This window comes from Vicugna pacos, chromosome X (genome assembly GCF_048564905.1).
Source record: "Vicugna pacos chromosome X, VicPac4, whole genome shotgun sequence".
Taxonomy (NCBI): Eukaryota; Metazoa; Chordata; class Mammalia; order Artiodactyla; family Camelidae; genus Vicugna; species Vicugna pacos.
The window spans coordinates 104,643,126-104,664,334 of NC_133023.1; the positions used below are offsets into that span (position 1 = coordinate 104,643,126).

The following is a 21,209-nucleotide window of genomic DNA, read 5'->3' on the forward strand; positions in this document are numbered from 1 at the left end:
GGGGCCCTGCTCCCACTTCCTCCTGCCCACTCTGCTCGGCTTCTCTCCCAGCCGACTGGGGGGCCCACGTTCTCCTGCAGGCTCACTGCCCTGGGCAGATGGGGTGTCAGGCAGGCGGCAGGCCTGTAGTTCAAAGCATGGTGCCCTCGGGTCCGGTGGGCTCTCAGGGCTCCCGCAAGGGGACGGGGATCCGCGCCTCAGGGCCCAGGGCAGGCACCTGTGTCTGGGAACTGCCCAGGTTTCCACATGGGGCACACGTGGCATGTTTGGTCCATGTGTGTGGTGTGTGGATGTACGTGTACATAAGCACATACAGTCTAGACATGATATAGATACACGCACAGTAGCTGCAGATGAAAAATGTAGTTCTTACTATGGATGAGAATTAACAAGTGAAAATCACGGCTCTGGAACACGTACCATTATCCAGTCATCAACCCAAGGGATCCGCAACTCCCCTGCCACTGCTCAGCCTCTTCAGGAAAAGGTAAGTCTTTCGAATAGACCGTCTACGAAGTCAGGCTAGTTGTCGGGGAGCCCGCGAGGGAAGGTGTGTTGCTCTCTGCCCCTTCACGGTCACCAGGAGGCAGGTCCCCTCCAGCATCTTTGCTGGGACTGCAGCTTTTGTGTGCGAGGGTGGGTGAGGGCCCTCCGGGGTAAGGACAGAGGGGTCCAACCACCCCACAACACAGGGACCCTAAGAATGCAAATCGGCCCCGCGCCAGAATCCTGGGGACCCCCGGGCGGGGCTGTCAGGCTGATCATTCCCCGGCCCCCATTTCTTCAGTGAACTCGGGGAGTCAGAGGCTAGGTCTGAGAGACGCAGTCTCAGGAGGGTAGAGGGCGGCTCCCAAGTCCTGTCAGGAGGCAAGGTGAGGACACAGGAGACTGAGGCCCCCAGGGAATCCACCTCCGCCCCACCCCCGACAGCCCTCGGAAACCCCTGGGCTCGGGGTCCAGATGTGATGGGCACTGATGCCCCAACCTTGGGAGGTGAGTGAGGTGAGGGCCTGGGTGAGGGAGGCCGGCTTCAGGTTTGCTAGTGAAGGAGCCCAGCGCTGCCAGGAGTCAAGGTAGAACCGTGTGTGGGGACTCGGTTTGCAGGCATCCAGGTCGGTTCTGCGGTCACCCCTGGGAGACCCCAGGCAGGGTTGCAAGGATCAGATCCCCACCCCCTCATCCCTGCTTCCCTCTCTGGTGTCCTGGCTCTGGAGGGTCTGAGTCCAAGGGGACCAAGCTCAGGTGGGCAGAGGGAGGTGTCCAGGCCCAGCCAGGAGTCCAGGTGAGGAGCAGAGGGAGGGCTGAGGGAACCCATGGAATCCATCTCAGCCCCTGGCGTCCACAGTCCTGGGAAGCCCTGGGCCTGGTGGCCTCATGTGAGTCCAGAGACTCCCCTGGGGGGTCTCAGGGCAGTGAGGGCCTTGGTGTGAGGGTGTGGGCTCGGGTCAACAAGGGGGCGTCCCAGGACCTGATGGGGCTCAAGCTGAGGACGCTGAGGGAGGACAGAAGGGGCCCCACAGATCCCCGCCCCTGCTGTCAGCCCTGGGAGGGCCTGGGTGGGATGAGCACTCGTGGGGTCCTGACTTCCTGACATCCGGGTCTCGGAAGGACGGGGGTCCTGGGATGAGGGGCGGGGCCTCGGGTGGCCAGAGGGGAGATCACATGCCGCCTGAGTCAAGGTGAGGACCCCGAGGGAGAACGGAGGGATCCTGCACCCCGGGACAGTGTTGCACCTTGGAGGCCACAGGGCAGGGTGAGCACCGGCGGCATTTCCTGACATCCGGGTCTCAGAGGGACTGCGGACCTGGTTTGAGGGGCGGGGCCTCGGGTGGGCTGAAGGGAGGCTCCATGCCGCCTGAGTGAATCTGAGGACCTTGAGGGAGGATCTAGGAGACTCTGGACTCCAGAATAGAGGGGACCCCAAGCTATCTACCCCTGCAGTCAGCCCTGGTAGGCCCTGTGCTGATGAGCACATGGCAGCGTGCCCTGACTTCCGCATCCGGGTCTCAGACGGAGTCGGGATGTAGTACAAGGAGGGGGAGCTCAAGGGGGCAGAGTGGAGAATCCCAGTTCCTGCCGGGCGTCAAGGTGAGGACCCTGAGGGAGGCCTGAGGGGACCAGAGACCCCAGCACAGAGTCGGTCCCGGGAGGTCATGGGGCCGGATCACCTCAGGCAGCATTTCCTGACATCCGGGTCTCAGAGGGACTGCGGACCTGGTTTGAGGGGCGGGGCCTCGGGTGGGCTGAGGAGAGAATCCCAGTTCCTGCCGGGCGCCGAGGTGAGGACCCTGAGGAAGGACTGGGGACACCCTGGACTCCAGAATTGAGGGGACCCCAAGATATCTACCCCGGCAGTCAGCCCTCGGAGGCCTCAGGCCGGACGAGCCCACGGCAGCGTGCCGGGACTTCCGCATCCGGGCCTCGGAGGGACTGGGGCGCTGCTGTGGGGAGCGAAGCCTCAGCTTGGGAAACGCAGGGCGGAGGGCCTGTCAGGACAGTGAGCAAGGACTGTGAGGGAGGACTGCGGGACCCTGGACCCCAGTACAGAGTCGTTCCTGGGAGATCATAGGGTGGCATGACCACAGGCACATTTCCTGACATCCGCGTCTCAGAGGGAATGGGGCCCAGGTTTGAGGGGCGGGGCCTCAGATGGGCTGAGGTGGGAATCCCCGTTCCTGCCTGGCGTCACGGTGAGGATCCTGAGGGAGGACTGAGGGAACCAGAGACCCCAGATCAGTGGGGACCCGCCGAACCGATCCTGCCCCTGCTTTTATCCCTGGGAGGCCCCAGGGCGAGATGAGCACACGTTGCTCTTTGGTGTCTCGACTTCCCCATCCGGGTCTCAGAGAGACTGGGGCCTTAATATAAGGAGGGGGGACCTCAGGTATGCAGAGCAGGGTATCCCCGGTCCCCCTGGTAGTCAAGGTGAGGACCCTGAGGGAGGACCAAGAGACCCTGCACCCCGGAACAGAGTCGGCCATGGGGGGCTATAGGGCAGGATGACCAAAGGCAGCATTTCCTGACATCCCGGTCTCAGAGGGACAGGGCTCCTGGTATGAGGGGCGGGGCGTCAGATGGGCAGAGGACAGAATCCTAAATTACCAGGGGGCAATGTGAGGACCGTGAGGGAGCCTTTGCCCTTGTGCTGGGTCTTGGAGGCCCCAGAGCAGGGTGACCAGGTGAGATGTTTTCTGACCTCTTACTCAGAGGTCCTTGGGAGGTGAAGTCCCTGGTCTGAGGAGTGTGGCTCAGATGTGCAGAGGGTGGTCTCCCCGGAACCCCCAGTAGGACTGGGCAGACCCCCTCCCCAGGTAGAGGGGGCCTCAACAGAAACTTGCTCCTCTGGTCCTTCCTGGGAGGCCCGGGTGTAAGTCAGGAGGCATCACCTCCCCACTTTATCCTCAAACTCAGTGCGATGGTGGTGTCGGCCTGCAGGGGACAACCTCATGTTAGCGGAGGGGAGGGTTCCAGGACTTGCTGGGCGTAAATGTGAATGTCTTGATACTGAGAGTAGAGAGCGAGCCCACAGAATCCGGCCCTGCCCCCTGTCATCCCTGAAGTCCCTGGGCAGGAGTGGCCAATGGTGCTGCCCCCTCACCTCTGCCCCAGGCTCTCAGGGAATTCAGACCTAGTTCTGAGGTTGGCAGAAGGAGCCACAACCGGTCAGCAGCAGAAGGACTCACAGGATGTGCCAGGGCTCAGGAAAAGGACCCTTTGGGTGGATGCAGGGCATGAGGAGACCCTCACCCCAAAAGAGATGGGAACTTACAGTGTCCGGCTTGAGCTGTTTCAGCCCTAGGAGTCCCCAGTCAGGTCTGGCCGGATGGGGCCTGCCATCACTTCCGTCACGTGGTTGGGGGTGGGGTATCTCAGGGTGTGAGGACCTTGGTCTGAGGGGAAGCATCAGGCCAGCAGAGGGAGCGGTCCTAGGATATCCCACGTGTCAAGGCAAGGACTCTCCGTGAGGACCAAATGTACCCCGCCATCTCAGGAGAGGAAGGACCCCACCGGGTCCAGCTGACCCGTGTTCCCAGCCCTGGAAGGAACAGTCAGTGGTGGCCCTAAGTGCCGTGCTCACTTCCATCCTGGGTGGGAAGGTGGGAGTCTTCAGGGAGTTGAGGTCTGGGTCTGACGGGCAGATGTCAACTCGTCATCCCAGGTGGGGGCAGGGGGGAAGAGCAGGCCCTGGCGGGAGTGAGATGCATGGCCTCCAGGCACTGAGGGCACCTCCGCCCAGGGCAGAGGGGCCGATCCCCGCTGCCAGTGCTTCTGGTTTTTTCGGGGGGCTGGGGGTGGATGTTGTGTAAATGGATCCTGGGACCAGTTTCCACGTAGGGGAGAGGTTCCCCGGACCAACAACAGTTCTCAGACAGCAGCAGAGTGTTCAAGAATTCAACTGCGTTCTGACACCGTCTAGCCAGAGATGGCATCAGACCCTCTGGTTCAGGCTCAGTCCTCCAAGACTGCCCTCCCCCCACCACTTCAGAAGCCCACCGCAAGGCAAGGTTCTTCCCTGTGCTGCTAAATGGCCAGCTGTAGGTTGGGGATTCCAACTCCCTCCTCCTTGGGTTTCCACCGCTGGTGACAAGTCGAGGCTGTTACTTGTCCTTCTGAAAGACGTGTCCTTCTGAAAGACCTCCAGAGGTTGCCACGCCCTCCTCCTCAGGTTTGGTTGATTTGCTAGAGTGGCTCACAGGTCTCTGACAAACGTATTACTTCCTAGATCACCAGCTGAACATAAAGGGCATGAGTCACGAAGAGCCAGATGGAAGAGGTGCTAGGGCCAAGGTGTGCGGGAGCGGGGCCGACTTCCCCGCTCTCTCAGACAGTGCCACTTGCCCCAGCTCTCTACCTGCTCACCAACCCAGAAGCTCTCCAAACCCATCCTCTTGGGGTTTGACGGAGGCTTCATTACATAAGCACGATTGGTTAAACCATTGGCCATTGGCAATTGAACTCAAATCTCCAGCCTTTCTCCCCTCCCTGGTGGTGCTGGGGAGGGGCCAAAAGATCCAAACTTTTAATCACATGATTGGCTCTTCTGGCAACCAGCCCCATTTTAGGTGCTTTGCAAACACATCTCATTGACATGAAAAACAAAAACAGCACATTCATCACTCTCAACACTGAGGACATCCCAAGGGCTTTGGGAGCTGTGAACAAGGAACTGTGCACAGAAACCAAAGTCAATGACCAGAGGTATCCTTGTCCTGAATCACAGCAGGGAAGGGGCCTCCTCTCCTTTCTCTCCCGGCTTTCAGGGAGGTGAGGACCTTGGTGTGAGAGGACGGGTCAGATCCTATCTGAAGGAACCACGCCTTGGCGACAGAGAGAAGAGTCCCGGGTCCTCCCAGGAGTCAAGGTGAGGGCCCGAGGGAAGGGTGAGGGGACCCGCACGCCCACAACAAAGATGGGACACCAAAGTAAACCTCGTTCAGCCCTAGAAACCCTGGGAAGGTCGATAAGCTTGTCCTCCCACAAGGCCACTGGGTCCCCACCTGTCACCGCTGCCCAGACTCCTGTCAGCTGCCAACACCTGTCATTATGTCCCTGGTTCAGATGAGTGAGCTCCGCCAGGCTGTGGAAGACCTTCAGGACCCAAGAGACGCCCAGGGCCTGGTGGATGTGCAGCAGCTGGAGGCTGAGCAGGAGGGGGCCGCATCCCCCCGGTACCCCTGCTCCTCCTCAGTCTCCTCTTCCTACTCTGCCGGTGCCGAGTCCCTGCGCCAAGGTGCAGAGCTTTCAATGATGGCTGACCTGGTGAGCTTCCTGCTCCTCAAGTATCACCGGAAGCAGCCGACCACCAGGGCAGAAATGCTGAGTATCCTCAGAGAATACCAGGACCACTTCCCTGCGGTCTTCAGCCAGGCCTCTGAGTGCATGCAGCTGGTCTTTGGGGTGGATGTGAAGGAGGTGGACCCCAAGGAGCACTTGTACATCCTGGTCCCCACCCTGGGCCTCACCTGTGATGGGATGCAGGGTGGTGAGCAGAGCATGCCCAAGAACGGCCTCCTGGTGATACTTCTGGGTGTCATCGTCCTGGGGGGAGGGGGGGTGCCTGAGGAAGAGGTGTGGGGAGCACTCGGTGTCATGGGGGTGTATCCTGGGAGGGAGCACTTCATCTACGGGGAGCCCAGGGAGCTGATCACCAAAGCGTGGGTGCAGGAGGGGTACCTGGAGTACCGGCAGGTGGCCAACAGCGATCCCGCTCGCCACGAGTTCCTGTGGGGGCCCCGGGCCCACGCGGAGACCAGCAAGCTGCAAGTCCTGGAGCATTTGTTTAGACTCAACAGTGAGGGTCCCATTTCCTTCCCGTCCCTGTCTGAGGAGGCCGTGAGCAATGAGGAAGAGGGGGCCTGAGCCAGACTTGCAGCCGCGCTCCTTCCAGGCCCCTGTCCAGCAGCTTCTCCTGCCGGGCAGGAAGGGAGCCCATCCTTCACCCTGTGTTTGCAGAGCGAGCAGTCAGCCTTGGAAGGAGTGAGGGCCCGGGCCAGCTCGGGGGGCACGGCGTACAGCATCTCTGGGCTCCTCCCGTCCTTTACGGTGACATGGAAATTGATCTTTGTTTCCTGTAGGTGTTTTTCAGTGCTGTTCCTATTAATAGAAGATTTAATAAGCTTCAGTATCTAACTTTGTGAATGACAGTGATCACAACGAGTGTATGCTTATCCAGTTCAAACACAACAGTTTTCCTCTTCTGTAAAGGAGACTGAAATCTCTCTCTCTCTCTCTCTCTTTTTTTTTTTTTTTGGTCATCCTGGATGACATAATATGGAATTGCAATTAGAATTGTTTGGGAAATGTGAGAGTAATTAGCAATGATACAGATGAGGGAAGATTTAGAACAATAAAAGTAAAAATATTAACTTGCTTCTTACCCCTTCTTGTTTGTCATTTTATACGTGTAATATCCCTATGTTTAATTGGGTTTCCATGGGTTATTTAAGAAAGTAGGAGAAAATCAGTGTGAATCAACAGGATCCCTGCTCACCATCTCACTTCATCCGCACACATTCACCGAGCCTCTGCTGTCCGGAGGGCTCTGTGTTAGTGGGGACACTAGGAAAAGCAAGACACACCCCACACCTAGAAGGACAGGCTAGGAGCCCAGTCACATCAGGAAGATGGTGACATGTCCCTGAAGTCCCACAGAACAAGGGAAAGAAGCGGCGAGGCGGAGGGGGTCCGGGAGAGAGCACCCAAGTGCAAGTGCGCAGAGCCAGGGCAGGTGGGGGCTTTGGGAAGCTGGGCTTCCTTCTGTGGGAGGTGACGGTAATGAAGCCGGGTGGTGGCGGCGGCCAGACTTGAAGAAGGCGTGTTTTGGGTTTGAGAAGCCACAGTTCGGATGGAAGGGCGGCTGGGAGGGGGCAAAGGTTGTTCCTTGACTCCCTTCGTAGGAGCTCGGTGTTGAGTCCAGCTGGGAACCCTCCCCCACCCCTCAGTGTAACCTAGCCTCTAATCGGGAGAATTTACTTAGTTTCATTTAGGAGACATGCTTTTTGGCTGATTAGCTCTTCCACATCCTACTGAGCTGCGTGTTCTCTAACATGACCTGGATAACAAACCAACCAGCCAAGTGCCAGAGGAGGGAGTGGGAGGGTCTGGGGCCAAAGAAAATCAGAAGCACCTGCCAATCATCGCGGTTCCAACAGGCAGCGCGCCCCGCGCGAGGTGCTTGGCGCACATCACACGCACCCCTGCAGTCCTGCGGGACGGGCCTCCTCACACCCGCCCACTGCACAGATGAAGACCCTGAGGTCGTGGGGCTCGGGAACCTTCCCAGGATCACGTGCTAGTAAGTGACGGGGTGGGGCCGAGACCCCTGGTCTGAATTCATCTAGAGCCCACGCTGCGCCCACCCATCGCAGCCTGCGGCCCACCTCCTGACCCAGAGTCCACTTCTCTCCTCAGTGTCCTCGTGGTGTCTGTCGGGTGACAGAAAGTAGGATCCTGAGGCCCAGGTAGTAAAAGCTGGACCAAGAAAGGAAGGTGACTGTGACAGTCAAAGCCAGGGTGAGGACTGTCTGCGGTTTCTTGAGAGCTGACCCTGCCAGGTGGTGGCACTGCTGTCCAGTCCCAGCCCTTATCCCACACGACAGCACCCTGCCCTGGTCCCCTCCTTCCCCGGGGCCCTCTTGGCCAACTCGAACCTGACCTGCTGACTTGGTCATCACAGGGGGTGGGGGTGTGGAGAGAGAGACAGAGACAGAGAGAGACAGAGACAGAGGCAGAGGCAGAGACAGAGAGAGACAGAGACAGAGAGACAGTCACAGAGACAGACACAGCGACAGAGCGAGAGCCAGAGCGCGAGACCGGGCTTGAGACTGGGATTGGGATTGTGGTTGACTGGGTCTTGAAAGCCACATTTCTTATGGGATAACATCCCTAACGTAGACTTTTCAGAAGCGGCAGAAAAGTTAACACTAGGGAACATCCTGACACCGTCTCCCTGTCCCCAGTGGGGGAGGGGAGCGGCCGTAACAGAGCTTGCCTGGGGCTCCTTTGGAAAGTGCATTGCACCCGACGGCCCCTGTGCCATTTGAGCTTCTAAGGATGGCTTTCCCGGGTCTCCTTGGCCTTGGACAACTACGAAATGAGTCATCACTGGACAAGGAAGACTCCCCTTTGCTGCTGTCCTGCGGGGTGCAGGTGGCTTCCGGGCAGACACAAGGCCCCCAGTCTGGGCTGAGGCCGTGGGCTCGGGCGTCCGCAGTGGACCACAGGCCGGCTCTACTTCTCCGTCAGGCGGATCCTAGGCCCACGACTCCACCTTCCCCGGCCCGGGCCGGGCCTTCCCTGCCACCTGCCCCGGGTCAGACGGGAAGAGTCCACGGCGCTGCGCCGCAGAGCGCTCAGCACCGCCAAGGGACGGCAGGCGCCCTCCGACCTGCTCGAACTGTCGCAGTGACCGTGCACAGCTGCTTTCAAGGACACTGAAGCCAGCTCCTGGGCGACATACAAATTTGTTCGTTCCAAGATACGCTGGGGACCACGTTCACGTCCTGTCCTAGTCTGCTGTCCTCAAGGACCTCTTTCCGGGTCTGGAGGGGGAGGCAGATACACCCAAGCTCTCAGGGAGACAGGAGCACCCCACCTTGGGACTGGACATGCAAGGCGGGCTGTGGGAGCCTTGGGAGGGAGCCTGGGACCACAGGAAGACCCGACTGCCGAGGTGGCCTTGAAGCCGGGCCGGCCTTGAAGCCGGGCCCCAACATGCAGAGCGGCCTGTGGATAGAGACGGGCATTGCCACCCGACGAGGCAGCTTGAGGACATGCCCAGACAGGGGAGTTCTTGGCGGGTCCCAGAGCAGCCGGGGACTGGGTGCGGGTCTGGCCCAGGGCCCATGGACGGTGACGGAGAGCGGTTGGGGGTCCTCTGGGCTGGCGGACACCGGGGGCTAAGGCAGGCGCAGCGGCCGGCGGGCCAGGCTGGGAAAGGCAGGCCTTGGACGTCGTGAGGGCTGGTATCTGAGTAACAGGTGTCCTGAGCCATGGCTGAGAGCGACCCCTGGGGCGCGACACAAAGCCACGGCCCAGCCGGCCCGGGGCGGGGGCGGGGGCGGGGAGGGCAGGGGTGCGTGGGATGGAGGGAGGCAGACCTGTGAGGGGGCAGGCCCACCAGACCCAGGGTGTGAGGGAGGGCTGGAAGGAGCGGGCGGCAGGCGAGGCCACAGGGCTGGGATCGGCCCGCCGATGTCCCAGCCTTTGGGCCCCCTCCTGAGACGCCCCCGTGGCCTCCACTGAAGTTCGAACTCTAAGGACACGTCCCTGCAGGAGGGAGTGACCCGAACAAGTGCTCTGTAAACCTGTTTAGAGGCACAAAGACCTGCGCCCAAGCTCCAGTCTCGGCCTAGGAGCTCCACAAAGGCCGACAGCCCTCAGACTCGAAGGCCCCTTGGGAGAATCTCTTTCGAACCCCTTGCCCTCCCCTTCTGGAACAGGGAGTGGCCCTCAGAGAGGACAGACGCCTCTCCTTAGCGGCAGAGCTGGGATGAGGACCTAGGAGCCCGGCAGACGGGCCTTTCCAGGTCCCATTCTCTCTCCCTGTGCAGTGACTATGAAGAACAGTCACCACAGCGGCTACAGAACACGTGTCCCCCCAGACCGCTGTCCTGTCTGTCCTGCCATCTGTGGTGAAGACGGCTCTCGGGCTGGACTTGTCCCATCCCACACCCAGAGCCTCATCTATTTTCAGTCACACGTGGACGGGCTTTCCGTTGGTCACGTCTAGCTCAACAAGTAGGAACTGTCCTTGGCAGTGAGTCTGTAGAGTAGGCCCCTTGAAAAGTACCGGACCCAGAGCAGGCAAAATTATTCAGTGTACCTGCCACCGAGGTGACGGCGGGACGGGGACCCAGGGCTGGGGGCGGGGCTGGCTCGGGGAAGGCGAGCAGGGCAGGCCTGGGAGCAGACCAGGGAAATGCTTGCTCTCAACAGATCAGAATACATGCTGAACCCCCAGATCAAGGACTGCAAAGGGGAAGAAGCAGGGCAGAGCCGAGTTGGAAGCGGAAGGCCAGCAATCTGGCAGGGCAGGAGCCTAACCCCCCCAGTGACAGGGAAGAGGGAAGAGGGCCTTAGAGCAGCCTCAGGGGAGGCTGAATCCGAGGTCTGAGGGAGGTGTTCTGACGCGGACTAAGGCAGGTGTTCTGAAAGTGAGTGCTCTCGGGCCACGAGGAGTTTCTATGGCAAGAAATGGGCACTAAAGAGGATCCCATGTGCTCTGGAGAGGGGTGGGGCTGCGGACAGCAGAGCTCAAAAGGAGGCTCCAAAGCACAGGGGAGGATGCGGCCATCCGCTCACGCGGCACGGGGGGAACCCTATGTGCCAGGTGCTTTGGTGACACTGAAGTGGGACGTGGGGAGTGCCCCCACACGCTCCCACACAGCCCCACTCTGGGGACAGCTCGACCCAGGGGCAGGAGAACGGGACACTTCCTTATGGCCCATCAGAGCTGGACCGACCAGCCAGCAGGAGCAGCTGGAAGAGACCAAGGCAGGAGCTGTTGGGGGCGGGGGGGCGGGCGCTGCCAGCCAGCCCGGGCCAACCAGCCCACTCGGACCACCACTTCCGGGAGGTGCAGTCGCCCGGGGCCCATCTCACCCCTGCCGCCTTGGTGGCAGCCAAGCCAGGGCCAGCCAGGGCCAGCCAGGACCTGGCCCTTGAACAAATCGGAGGCTGGCAACAGGCCTCCCCAACCTTTGGGGATGGAAACAGGATCATGTCTCTCCGCCCACTCAGGGCCTGGCCCCTGGGAGAAAGGTGCCTGGCAGCAGATGGGAGCCTTTCGCCGGGACCTTGAACATACCTTCCTACACTTCTGGAAAACAGAGAAGCTGGGGGCTCTGTACCCCTCCCCTCCCCTCCCCTCGGCCAGGGCTCCCTGTCCAGACCAACTCTGGGACCTCACGTGACACATAAAGAGGACGATGACCAAAGTCGCTGGTTGCCCTGCTACCGAGATTCTAGAATTCTGCGGACACTATTTACTGGGCGTCCCTGCTCAGACTGAAGGCACTTCTGCCCTGAGAGCTCAGTGATCTGGTCTCAGGGAGAGCATGTGCCTGGTCTAGACTAGCTGCATGGCGAGTCAGAGCCCCGACGAGGAATATACGGCCACGGCGGCCCCCGCAGCTGATGGAGAGCCCCCAGCGGGGGCCCCATCGGGTTCATCCCCGGATCCAAAGGTGGATTCGAGGGAGATTTTGGAGAAGCCCGGCGACCAGGCCGAGAGCCAAGATCCAGGCTCCCAAGACAACCAGCCACCACAGGACCCAAACCCAGGTCCCGCCAACGTGGACGGAACCCACGGTGTTCTTGGGCTCTCCTTCCCGAGAAAGCTCTGGATGATGGTGGAGGACGAGGCCTTCAAGTCCGTGCGCTGGAACGACAAGGGAGACATGCTGATCATCGAGGAAGACCTTTTCCAGCGGGAGGTTCTTCGCCGGCGCGGCGCAGACAGGATCTTTGAAACAGACAGCTTGAAGAGCTTCATCCGCCAACTGAACCTCTACGGGTTCAGGAAAATACACCTGCCCGGCACTCTGGGTCGCTCTCCGGGGAAGAAAAGGCTGATGGTAACGTAGACAGCCCTTCCGTCTCCCGAGTTCTCTGTTCCTGGAACAGCTTCCCAGTCCTGAGCGGATGAGTGATGTGCTGAACGGGGTTCATTCCCGAGGGGGACTTTTTTCCTGCGAGCCAGTACTGAATGAAGGCTGAGGCAGTCCGGCGTGTCATGTAAGGCTCGCCCCTTAGAGATGCCCTGCGGGTGTGACCGAAGACCCAGGGGCCACTTCACGTCAGGGAGCTAGAGTGACACCTCAGCCCAGGCACCACGTAGCTTTAGTGAGCGCACACTCCAGGGCGAAATAAACCTTGCCAGGAATTTAAAAAGACCTCTTCTCCACAGTCAAACAAGACCTTTATGATGGAGGTGGGCGGGGAGGAGTGAATATTTCCCCCGAAATGACGAGAATGATTCATGTCCTTTCAGATCTACCACAACTGCAACTTTCAGAGAGAGAAGCCCCTGCTGATCGAGAACATGTGGAGAAAAGGTGACCCGAGAGCAACTGCTCGGCCCGCTTCCAGCGCAACCACCCCAAAGAGAAAGAAGCAAGCCGCCCCACCTATGAGATGCACCCAGTTTTTCCATCAGAATGACTCCACCAAAGATGCCGACAGGAAGACCCAGAGGGAAGCCCCCCGTGCTCAGGTGCCCAGCGGCATCCGGGCCTTCATGCTCCCTGGCGTCCTGTCTGCCGGCCGGGTGGCCAGGTTGGTGGTAGTGCAGCGTCCCTCCAGCGAGCAGGGCGGCCCGAGTGGGGAGGGCACCTCCAGGAATGTCACGCTAGTGCCCCCGGCTACTGCCGGAAGGGACGGTGCAGGGGAGCTGCCCAGAAGCCCCCCCGTTTGCCCCGATCCCAGCTCGGTGGTGTCCACGTGCAACACGGGTTACTGCATGCTGCTCGCGGCCCTTCTGCTCATGGCCCCCAACCAGGAGGCCCGCGGCAGATGAAGAGCCCGAGGGCTCTTCAGATTACAAGTGTGCTCTCTGCGAACGGTTCAAGGACAACCCAAAGCCCTGAGCTCACAGACCACTAGAGACACACGAAGAGCACCGTCCTGTAACCATGAACATTTTGGGCTTTAATAAAGACAAGCAAAACTCCCCGGGGCTAAATAAAGAATCTGCGAGAACCGCGGGTCCGTGTTCTTTCTCGCGTTCGATTCCGCACACGTCTCACCAGATAAGCCCGCGGAGGCTGGAGACCCCGGCCGGGGGCAGGCTTTGGTCCCCATCGGCCTCTTTCATCTGAAGCTGTGGCATTTCGGACACCCGCCCAAGGAGGTGGGGAGCGAGCACTGAGGCGAGCCCAGGAAGGTCTGGTCCCCTGGGCCGGGCCTGCCCATCAGGGGACAGACAGCCTGGCTTCTGACCTCGGGGGTGTCTCCCCCCCACTACTCATGCATCCCGGAGCAGGAGGGTCTTCCTCCTGGGTCCCCCAAGGATGCCAGAAGTTTCTGACCAGCAGCTCAGCGTCTCCAGCTCCCGATCCAGGGCCCCCTCCCCCCACAGAGGCCCGCCGAAACGTAGGGCCACCCCCTCCACCAAGGGCTGAGAGCGCTGCAGCCTGGCTCCGAAGAGACGGGGGGTTGCAGTCAAATGCCTGGGGGGAAGCCCATCACCCTCGAAGGTAACAACCACTGGAATCCCTACTCTCAAGTGACCAAACCCCCCACAAATGTATAAAAGATCTCCCACCAGGCGAACACCAGCACTGCTCACTTCCATCAGGGCTGTAGTTAGGACCCTTTCTTGGCACGTGAAGCGGCCGTGCGGCACGTCTAACACACCGGCTCCGCGAGCCAAGGGACACTTTACAACAGGGCGAGAGTCATCTGCGAGGCAGACGGTGCTGTTTCTGAGTCCGATGTCCCCTGATGCCCCACTGGTCTGAGCCGACTCGCCAACACTCACGGGGGCCCCAGCTGTCCTGCACACTGTCCTACCAGCTGGTGCCTCATGCCACGTAGCTGAGAACACAGGGAAGCCAGGCATCGGTGCTCAGGAGAGCCTGACACCGGATTCTGCCCACGTGGCCTGTCCCAGCCCCGCGGGATCACCATCCATCCTGAAATGGAGACGGGGCCCCAGGAGGCGGGTCTGGGTCTAGGACAGAGGGTGTGAGGATGGAGAAGGCTCCTGGACGTGGGGGTAAAGGCTCGGCCCTCTGAAGTCTGCTCTTGTGTTCAGGCTGGGGCCCTGCTCCCACTTCCTCCTGCCCACTCTGCTCGGCTTCTCTCCCAGCCGACTGGGGGGCCCACGTTCTCCTGCAGGCTCACTGCCCTGGGCAGATGGGGTGTCAGGCAGGCGGCAGGCCTGTAGTTCAAAGCATGGTGCCCTCGGGTCCGGTGGGCTCTCAGGGCTCCCGCAAGGGGACGGGGATCCGCGCCTCAGGGCCCAGGGCAGGCACCTGTGTCTGGGAACTGCCCAGGTTTCCACATGGGGCACACGTGGCATGTTTGGTCCATGTGTGTGGTGTGTGGATGTACGTGTACATAAGCACATACAGTCTAGACATGATATAGATACACGCACAGTAGCTGCAGATGAAAAATGTAGTTCTTACTATGGATGAGAATTAACAAGTGAAAATCACGGCTCTGGAACACGTACCATTATCCAGTCATCAACCCAAGGGATCCGCAACTCCCCTGCCACTGCTCAGCCTCTTCAGGAAAAGGTAAGTCTTTCGAATAGACCGTCTACGAAGTCAGGCTAGTTGTCGGGGAGCCCGCGAGGGAAGGTGTGTTGCTCTCTGCCCCTTCACGGTCACCAGGAGGCAGGTCCCCTCCAGCATCTTTGCTGGGACTGCAGCTTTTGTGTGCGAGGGTGGGTGAGGGCCCTCCGGGGTAAGGACAGAGGGGTCCAACCACCCCACAACACAGGGACCCTAAGAATGCAAATCGGCCCCGCGCCAGAATCCTGGGGACCCCCGGGCGGGGCTGTCAGGCTGATCATTCCCCGGCCCCCATTTCTTCAGTGAACTCGGGGAGTCAGAGGCTAGGTCTGAGAGACGCAGTCTCAGGAGGGTAGAGGGCGGCTCCCAAGTCCTGTCAGGAGGCAAGGTGAGGACACAGGAGACTGAGGCCCCCAGGGAATCCACCTCCGCCCCACCCCCGACAGCCCTCGGAAACCCCTGGGCTCGGGGTCCAGATGTGATGGGCACTGATGCCCCAACCTTGGGAGGTGAGTGAGGTGAGGGCCTGGGTGAGGGAGGCCGGCTTCAGGTTTGCTAGTGAAGGAGCCCAGCGCTGCCAGGAGTCAAGGTAGAACCGTGTGTGGGGACTCGGTTTGCAGGCATCCAGGTCGGTTCTGCGGTCACCCCTGGGAGACCCCAGGCAGGGTTGCAAGGATCAGATCCCCACCCCCTCATCCCTGCTTCCCTCTCTGGTGTCCTGGCTCTGGAGGGTCTGAGTCCAAGGGGACCAAGCTCAGGTGGGCAGAGGGAGGTGTCCAGGCCCAGCCAGGAGTCCAGGTGAGGAGCAGAGGGAGGGCTGAGGGAACCCATGGAATCCATCTCAGCCCCTGGCGTCCACAGTCCTGGGAAGCCCTGGGCCTGGTGGCCTCATGTGAGTCCAGAGACTCCCCTGGGGGGTCTCAGGGCAGTGAGGGCCTTGGTGTGAGGGTGTGGGCTCGGGTCAACAAGGGGGCGTCCCAGGACCTGATGGGGCTCAAGCTGAGGTCGCTGAGGGAGGACAGAAGGGGCCCCACAGATCCCCGCCCCTGCTGTCAGCCCTGGGAGGGCCTGGGTGGGATGAGCACTCGTGGGGTCCTGACTTCCTGACATCCGGGTCTCGGAAGGACGGGGGTCCTGGGATGAGGGGCGGGGCCTCGGGTGGCCAGAGGGGAGATCACATGCCGCCTGAGTCAAGGTGAGGACCCCGAGGGAGAACGGAGGGATCCTGCACCCCGGGACAGTGTTGCACCTTGGAGGCCACAGGGCAGGGTGAGCACCGGCGGCATTTCCTGACATCCGGGTCTCAGAGGGACTGCGGACCTGGTTTGAGGGGCGGGGCCTCGGGTGGGCTGAAGGGAGGCTCCATGCCGCCTGAGTGAATCTGAGGACCTTGAGGGAGGATCTAGGAGACTCTGGACTCCAGAATAGAGGGGACCCCAAGCTATCTACCCCTGCAGTCAGCCCTGGTAGGCCCTGTGCTGATGAGCACATGGCAGCGTGCCCTGACTTCCGCATCCGGGTCTCAGACGGAGTCGGGATGTAGTACAAGGAGGGGGAGCTCAAGGGGGCAGAGTGGAGAATCCCAGTTCCTGCCGGGCGTCAAGGTGAGGACCCTGAGGGAGGCCTGAGGGGACCAGAGACCCCAGCACAGAGTCGGTCCCGGGAGGTCATGGGGCCGGATCACCTCAGGCAGCATTTCCTGACATCCGGGTCTCAGAGGGACTGCGGACCTGGTTTGAGGGGCGGGGCCTCGGGTGGGCTGAGGAGAGAATCCCAGTTCCTGCCGGGCGCCGAGGTGAGGACCCTGAGGAAGGACTGGGGACACCCTGGACTCCAGAATTGAGGGGACCCCAAGATATCTACCCCGGCAGTCAGCCCTCGGAGGCCTCAGGCCGGACGAGCCCACGGCAGCGTGCCGGGACTTCCGCATCCGGGCCTCGGAGGGACTGGGGCGCTGCTGTGGGGAGCGAAGCCTCAGCTTGGGAAACGCAGGGCGGAGGGCCTGTCAGGACAGTGAGCAAGGACTGTGAGGGAGGACTGCGGGACCCTGGACCCCAGTACAGAGTCGTTCCTGGGAGATCATAGGGTGGCATGACCACAGGCACATTTCCTGACATCCGCGTCTCAGAGGGAATGGGGCCCAGGTTTGAGGGGCGGGGCCTCAGATGGGCTGAGGTGGGAATCCCCGTTCCTGCCTGGCGTCACGGTGAGGATCCTGAGGGAGGACTGAGGGAACCAGAGACCCCAGATCAGTGGGGACCCGCCGAACCGATCCTGCCCCTGCTTTTATCCCTGGGAGGCCCCAGGGCGAGATGAGCACACGTTGCTCTTTGGTGTCTCGACTTCCCCATCCGGGTCTCAGAGAGACTGGGGCCTTAATATAAGGAGGGGGGACCTCAGGTATGCAGAGCAGGGTATCCCCGGTCCCCCTGGTAGTCAAGGTGAGGACCCTGAGGGAGGACCAAGAGACCCTGCACCCCGGAACAGAGTCGGCCATGGGGGGCTATAGGGCAGGATGACCAAAGGCAGCATTTCCTGACATCCCGGTCTCAGAGGGACAGGGCTCCTGGTATGAGGGGCGGGGCGTCAGATGGGCAGAGGACAGAATCCTAAATTACCAGGGGGCAATGTGAGGACCGTGAGGGAGCCTTTGCCCTTGTGCTGGGTCTTGGAGGCCCCAGAGCAGGGTGACCAGGTGAGATGTTTTCTGACCTCTTACTCAGAGGTCCTTGGGAGGTGAAGTCCCTGGTCTGAGGAGTGTGGCTCAGATGTGCAGAGGGTGGTCTCCCCGGAACCCCCAGTAGGACTGGGCAGACCCCCTCCCCAGGTAGAGGGGGCCTCAACAGAAACTTGCTCCTCTGGTCCTTCCTGGGAGGCCCGGGTGTAAGTCAGGAGGCATCACCTCCCCACTTTATCCTCAAACTCAGTGCGATGGTGGTGTCGGCCTGCAGGGGACAACCTCATGTTAGCGGAGGGGAGGTTCCAGGACTTGCTGGGCGTAAATGTGAATGTCTTGATACTGAGAGTAGAGAGCGAGCCCACAGAATCCGGCCCTGCCCCCTGTCATCCCTGAAGTCCCTGGGCAGGAGTGGCCAATGGTGCTGCCCCCTCACCTCTGCCCCAGGCTCTCAGGGAATTCAGACCTAGTTCTGAGGTTGGCAGAAGGAGCCACAACCGGTCAGCAGCAGAAGGACTCACAGGATGTGCCAGGGCTCAGGAAAAGGACCCTTTGGGTGGATGCAGGGCATGAGGAGACCCTCACCCCAAAAGAGATGGGAACTTACAGTGTCCGGCTTGAGCTGTTTCAGCCCTAGGAGTCCCCAGTCAGGTCTGGCCGGATGGGGCCTGCCATCACTTCCGTCACGTGGTTGGGGGTGGGGTATCTCAGGGTGTGAGGACCTTGGTCTGAGGGGAAGCATCAGGCCAGCAGAGGGAGCGGTCCTAGGATATCCCACGTGTCAAGGCAAGGACTCTCCGTGAGGACCAAATGTACCCCGCCATCTCAGGAGAGGAAGGACCCCACCGGGTCCAGCTGACCCGTGTTCCCAGCCCTGGAAGGAACAGTCAGTGGTGGCCCTAAGTGCCGTGCTCACTTCCATCCTGGGTGGGAAGGTGGGAGTCTTCAGGGAGTTGAGGTCTGGGTCTGACGGGCAGATGTCAACTCGTCATCCCAGGTGGGGGCAGGGGGGAAGAGCAGGCCCTGGCGGGAGTGAGATGCATGGCCTCCAGGCACTGAGGGCACCTCCGCCCAGGGCAGAGGGGCCGATCCCCGCTGCCAGTGCTTCTGGTTTTTTCGGGGGGCTGGGGGTGGATGTTGTGTAAATGGATCCTGGGACCAGTTTCCACGTAGGGGAGAGGTTCCCCGGACCAACAACAGTTCTCAGACAGCAGCAGAGTGTTCAAGAATTCAACTGCGTTCTGACACCGTCTAGCCAGAGATGGCATCAGACCCTCTGGTTCAGGCTCAGTCCTCCAAGACTGCCCTCCCCCCACCACTTCAGAAGCCCACCGCAAGGCAAGGTTCTTCCCTGTGCTGCTAAATGGCCAGCTGTAGGTTGGGGATTCCAACTCCCTCCTCCTTGGGTTTCCACCGCTGGTGACAAGTCGAGGCTGTTACTTGTCCTTCTGAAAGACGTGTCCTTCTGAAAGACCTCCAGAGGTTGCCACGCCCTCCTCCTCAGGTTTGGTTGATTTGCTAGAGTGGCTCACAGGTCTCTGACAAACGTATTACTTCCTAGATCACCAGCTGAACATAAAGGGCATGAGTCACGAAGAGCCAGATGGAAGAGGTGCTAGGGCCAAGGTGTGCGGGAGCGGGGCCGACTTCCCCGCTCTCTCAGACAGTGCCACTTGCCCCAGCTCTCTACCTGCTCACCAACCCAGAAGCTCTCCAAACCCATCCTCTTGGGGTTTGACGGAGGCTTCATTACATAAGCACGATTGGTTAAACCATTGGCCATTGGCAATTGAACTCAAATCTCCAGCCTTTCTCCCCTCCCTGGTGGTGCTGGGGAGGGGCCAAAAGATCCAAACTTTTAATCACATGATTGGCTCTTCTGGCAACCAGCCCCATTTTAGGTGCTTTGCAAACACATCTCATTGACATGAAAAACAAAAACAGCACATTCATCACTCTCAACACTGAGGACATCCCAAGGGCTTTGGGAGCTGTGAACAAGGAACTGTGCACAGAAACCAAAGTCAATGACCAGAGGTATCCTTGTCCTGAATCACAGCAGGGAAGGGGCCTCCTCTCCTTTCTCTCCCGGCTTTCAGGGAGGTGAGGACCTTGGTGTGAGAGGACGGGTCAGATCCTATCTGAAGGAACCACGCCTTGGCGACAGAGAGAAGAGTCCCGGGTCCTCCCAGGAGTCAAGGTGAGGGCCCGAGGGAAGGGTGAGGGGACCCGCACGCCCACAACAAAGATGGGACACCAAAGTAAACCTCGTTCAGCCCTAGAAACCCTGGGAAGGTCGATAAGCTTGTCCTCCCACAAGGCCACTGGGTCCCCACCTGTCACCGCTGCCCAGACTCCTGTCAGCTGCCAACACCTGTCATTATGTCCCTGGTTCAGATGAGTGAGCTCCGCCAGGCTGTGGAAGACCTTCAGGACCCAAGAGACGCCCAGGGCCTGGTGGATGTGCAGCAGCTGGAGGCTGAGCAGGAGGGGGCCGCATCCCCCCGGTACCCCTGCTCCTCCTCAGTCTCCTCTTCCTACTCTGCCGGTGCCGAGTCCCTGCGCCAAGGTGCAGAGCTTTCAATGATGGCTGACCTGGTGAGCTTCCTGCTCCTCAAGTATCACCGGAAGCAGCCGACCACCAGGGCAGAAATGCTGAGTATCCTCAGAGAATACCAGGACCACTTCCCTGCGGTCTTCAGCCAGGCCTCTGAGTGCATGCAGCTGGTCTTTGGGGTGGATGTGAAGGAGGTGGACCCCAAGGAGCACTTGTACATCCTGGTCCCCACCCTGGGCCTCACCTGTGATGGGATGCAGGGTGGTGAGCAGAGCATGCCCAAGAATGGCCTCCTGGTGATACTTCTGGGTGTCATCGTCCTGGGGGGAGGGGGGGTGCCTGAGGAAGAGGTGTGGGGAGCACTCGGTGTCATGGGGGTGTATCCTGGGAGGGAGCACTTCATCTACGGGGAGCCCAGGGAGCTGATCACCAAAGCGTGGGTGCAGGAGGGGTACCTGGAGTACCGGCAGGTGGCCAACAGCGATCCCGCTCGCCACGAGTTCCTGTGGGGGCCCCGGGCCCACGCGGAGACCAGCAAGCTGCAAGTCCTGGAGCATTTGTTTAGACTCAACAGTGAGGGTCCCATTTCCTTCCCGTCCCTGTCTGAGGAGGCCGTGAGCAATGAGGAAGAGGGGGCCTGAGCCAGACTTGCAGCCGCGCTCCTTCCAGGCCCCTGTCCAGCAGCTTCTCCTGCCGGGCAGGAAGGGAGCCCATCCTTCACTCTGTGTTTGCAGAGCGAGCAGTCAGCCTTGGAAGGAGTGAGGGCCCGGGCCAGCTCGGGGGGCACGGCGTACAGCATCTCTGGGCTCCTCCCGTCCTTTACGGTGACATGGAAATTGATCTTTGTTTCCTGTAGGTGTTTTTCAGTGCTGTTCCTATTAATAGAAGATTTAATAAGCTTCAGTATCTAACTTTGTGAATGACAGTGATCACAACGTGTGTATGCTTATCCAGTTCAAACACAACAGTCTTCCTCTTCTGTAAAGGAGACTGAAATCTCTCTCTCTCTCTCTCTTTTTTTTTTTTTTGGTCATCCTGGATGACATAATATGGAATTGCAATTAGAATTGTTTGGGAAATGTGAGAGTAATTAGCAATGATACAGATGAGGGAAGATTTAGAACAATAAAAGTAAAAATATTAACTTGCTTCTTACCCCTTCTTGTTTGTCATTTTATACGTGTAATATCCCTATGTTTAATTGGGTTTCCATGGGTTATTTAAGAAAGTA

General features: G+C 60.0%; 3 protein-coding genes across 10 annotated transcripts; all 3 read left to right on the plus strand.

Moving 5' to 3' along the window:
* The first annotated feature begins 1,648 nt into the window (after window positions 1–1,648).
* Window positions 1,649–6,877, plus strand: LOC140691933 (melanoma-associated antigen 10-like). 5 transcript variants are annotated; one of them, XM_072956414.1, is made up of 3 exons: window positions 1,649–1,753; window positions 5,222–5,362; window positions 5,560–6,877. In XM_072956414.1, exon 3 carries the CDS (start codon window positions 5,560–5,562, stop codon window positions 6,358–6,360), a length of 801 nt encoding a protein of 266 aa, XP_072812515.1. In that variant the 5' UTR covers window positions 1,649–1,753; window positions 5,222–5,362; the 3' UTR covers window positions 6,361–6,877. The 5 variants fall into 5 exon arrangements, with proteins under 5 accessions (XP_072812515.1, XP_072812514.1, XP_072812516.1 ...); XM_072956413.1 differs by lacking the exon at window positions 1,649–1,753 and adding an exon at window positions 1,845–2,088; XM_072956415.1 differs by lacking the exon at window positions 1,649–1,753 and adding an exon at window positions 1,845–2,088 and having other exon boundaries at window positions 5,262–5,362.
* Window positions 6,878–11,476: 4,599 nt separating this feature from the next.
* On the plus strand, window positions 11,477–13,200 carry LOC140691883 (heat shock transcription factor, X-linked member 3-like). The gene is made up of 2 exons (XM_072956253.1): window positions 11,477–12,077; window positions 12,494–13,200. The coding sequence occupies exons 1-2, from the start codon at window positions 11,583–11,585 to the stop codon at window positions 13,016–13,018; spliced, it is 1,020 nt and encodes a 339-aa protein (XP_072812354.1). The 5' UTR covers window positions 11,477–11,582; the 3' UTR covers window positions 13,019–13,200.
* A 2,718-nt stretch (window positions 13,201–15,918) lies between these two features.
* LOC140691934 (melanoma-associated antigen 10-like) lies at window positions 15,919–21,133 on the plus strand. Of its 4 annotated transcripts, none has more exons than XM_072956418.1 (3): window positions 15,919–16,013; window positions 19,481–19,621; window positions 19,819–21,133. In XM_072956418.1, the coding sequence occupies exon 3, from the start codon at window positions 19,819–19,821 to the stop codon at window positions 20,617–20,619; it is 801 nt and encodes a 266-aa protein (XP_072812519.1). In that variant the 5' UTR covers window positions 15,919–16,013; window positions 19,481–19,621; the 3' UTR covers window positions 20,620–21,133. The 4 variants fall into 4 exon arrangements, with proteins under 4 accessions (XP_072812519.1, XP_072812518.1, XP_072812520.1 ...); XM_072956417.1 differs by lacking the exon at window positions 15,919–16,013 and adding an exon at window positions 16,102–16,348; XM_072956419.1 differs by lacking the exon at window positions 15,919–16,013 and adding an exon at window positions 16,102–16,348 and having other exon boundaries at window positions 19,521–19,621.
* Window positions 21,134–21,209: the final 76 nt, after the last annotated feature.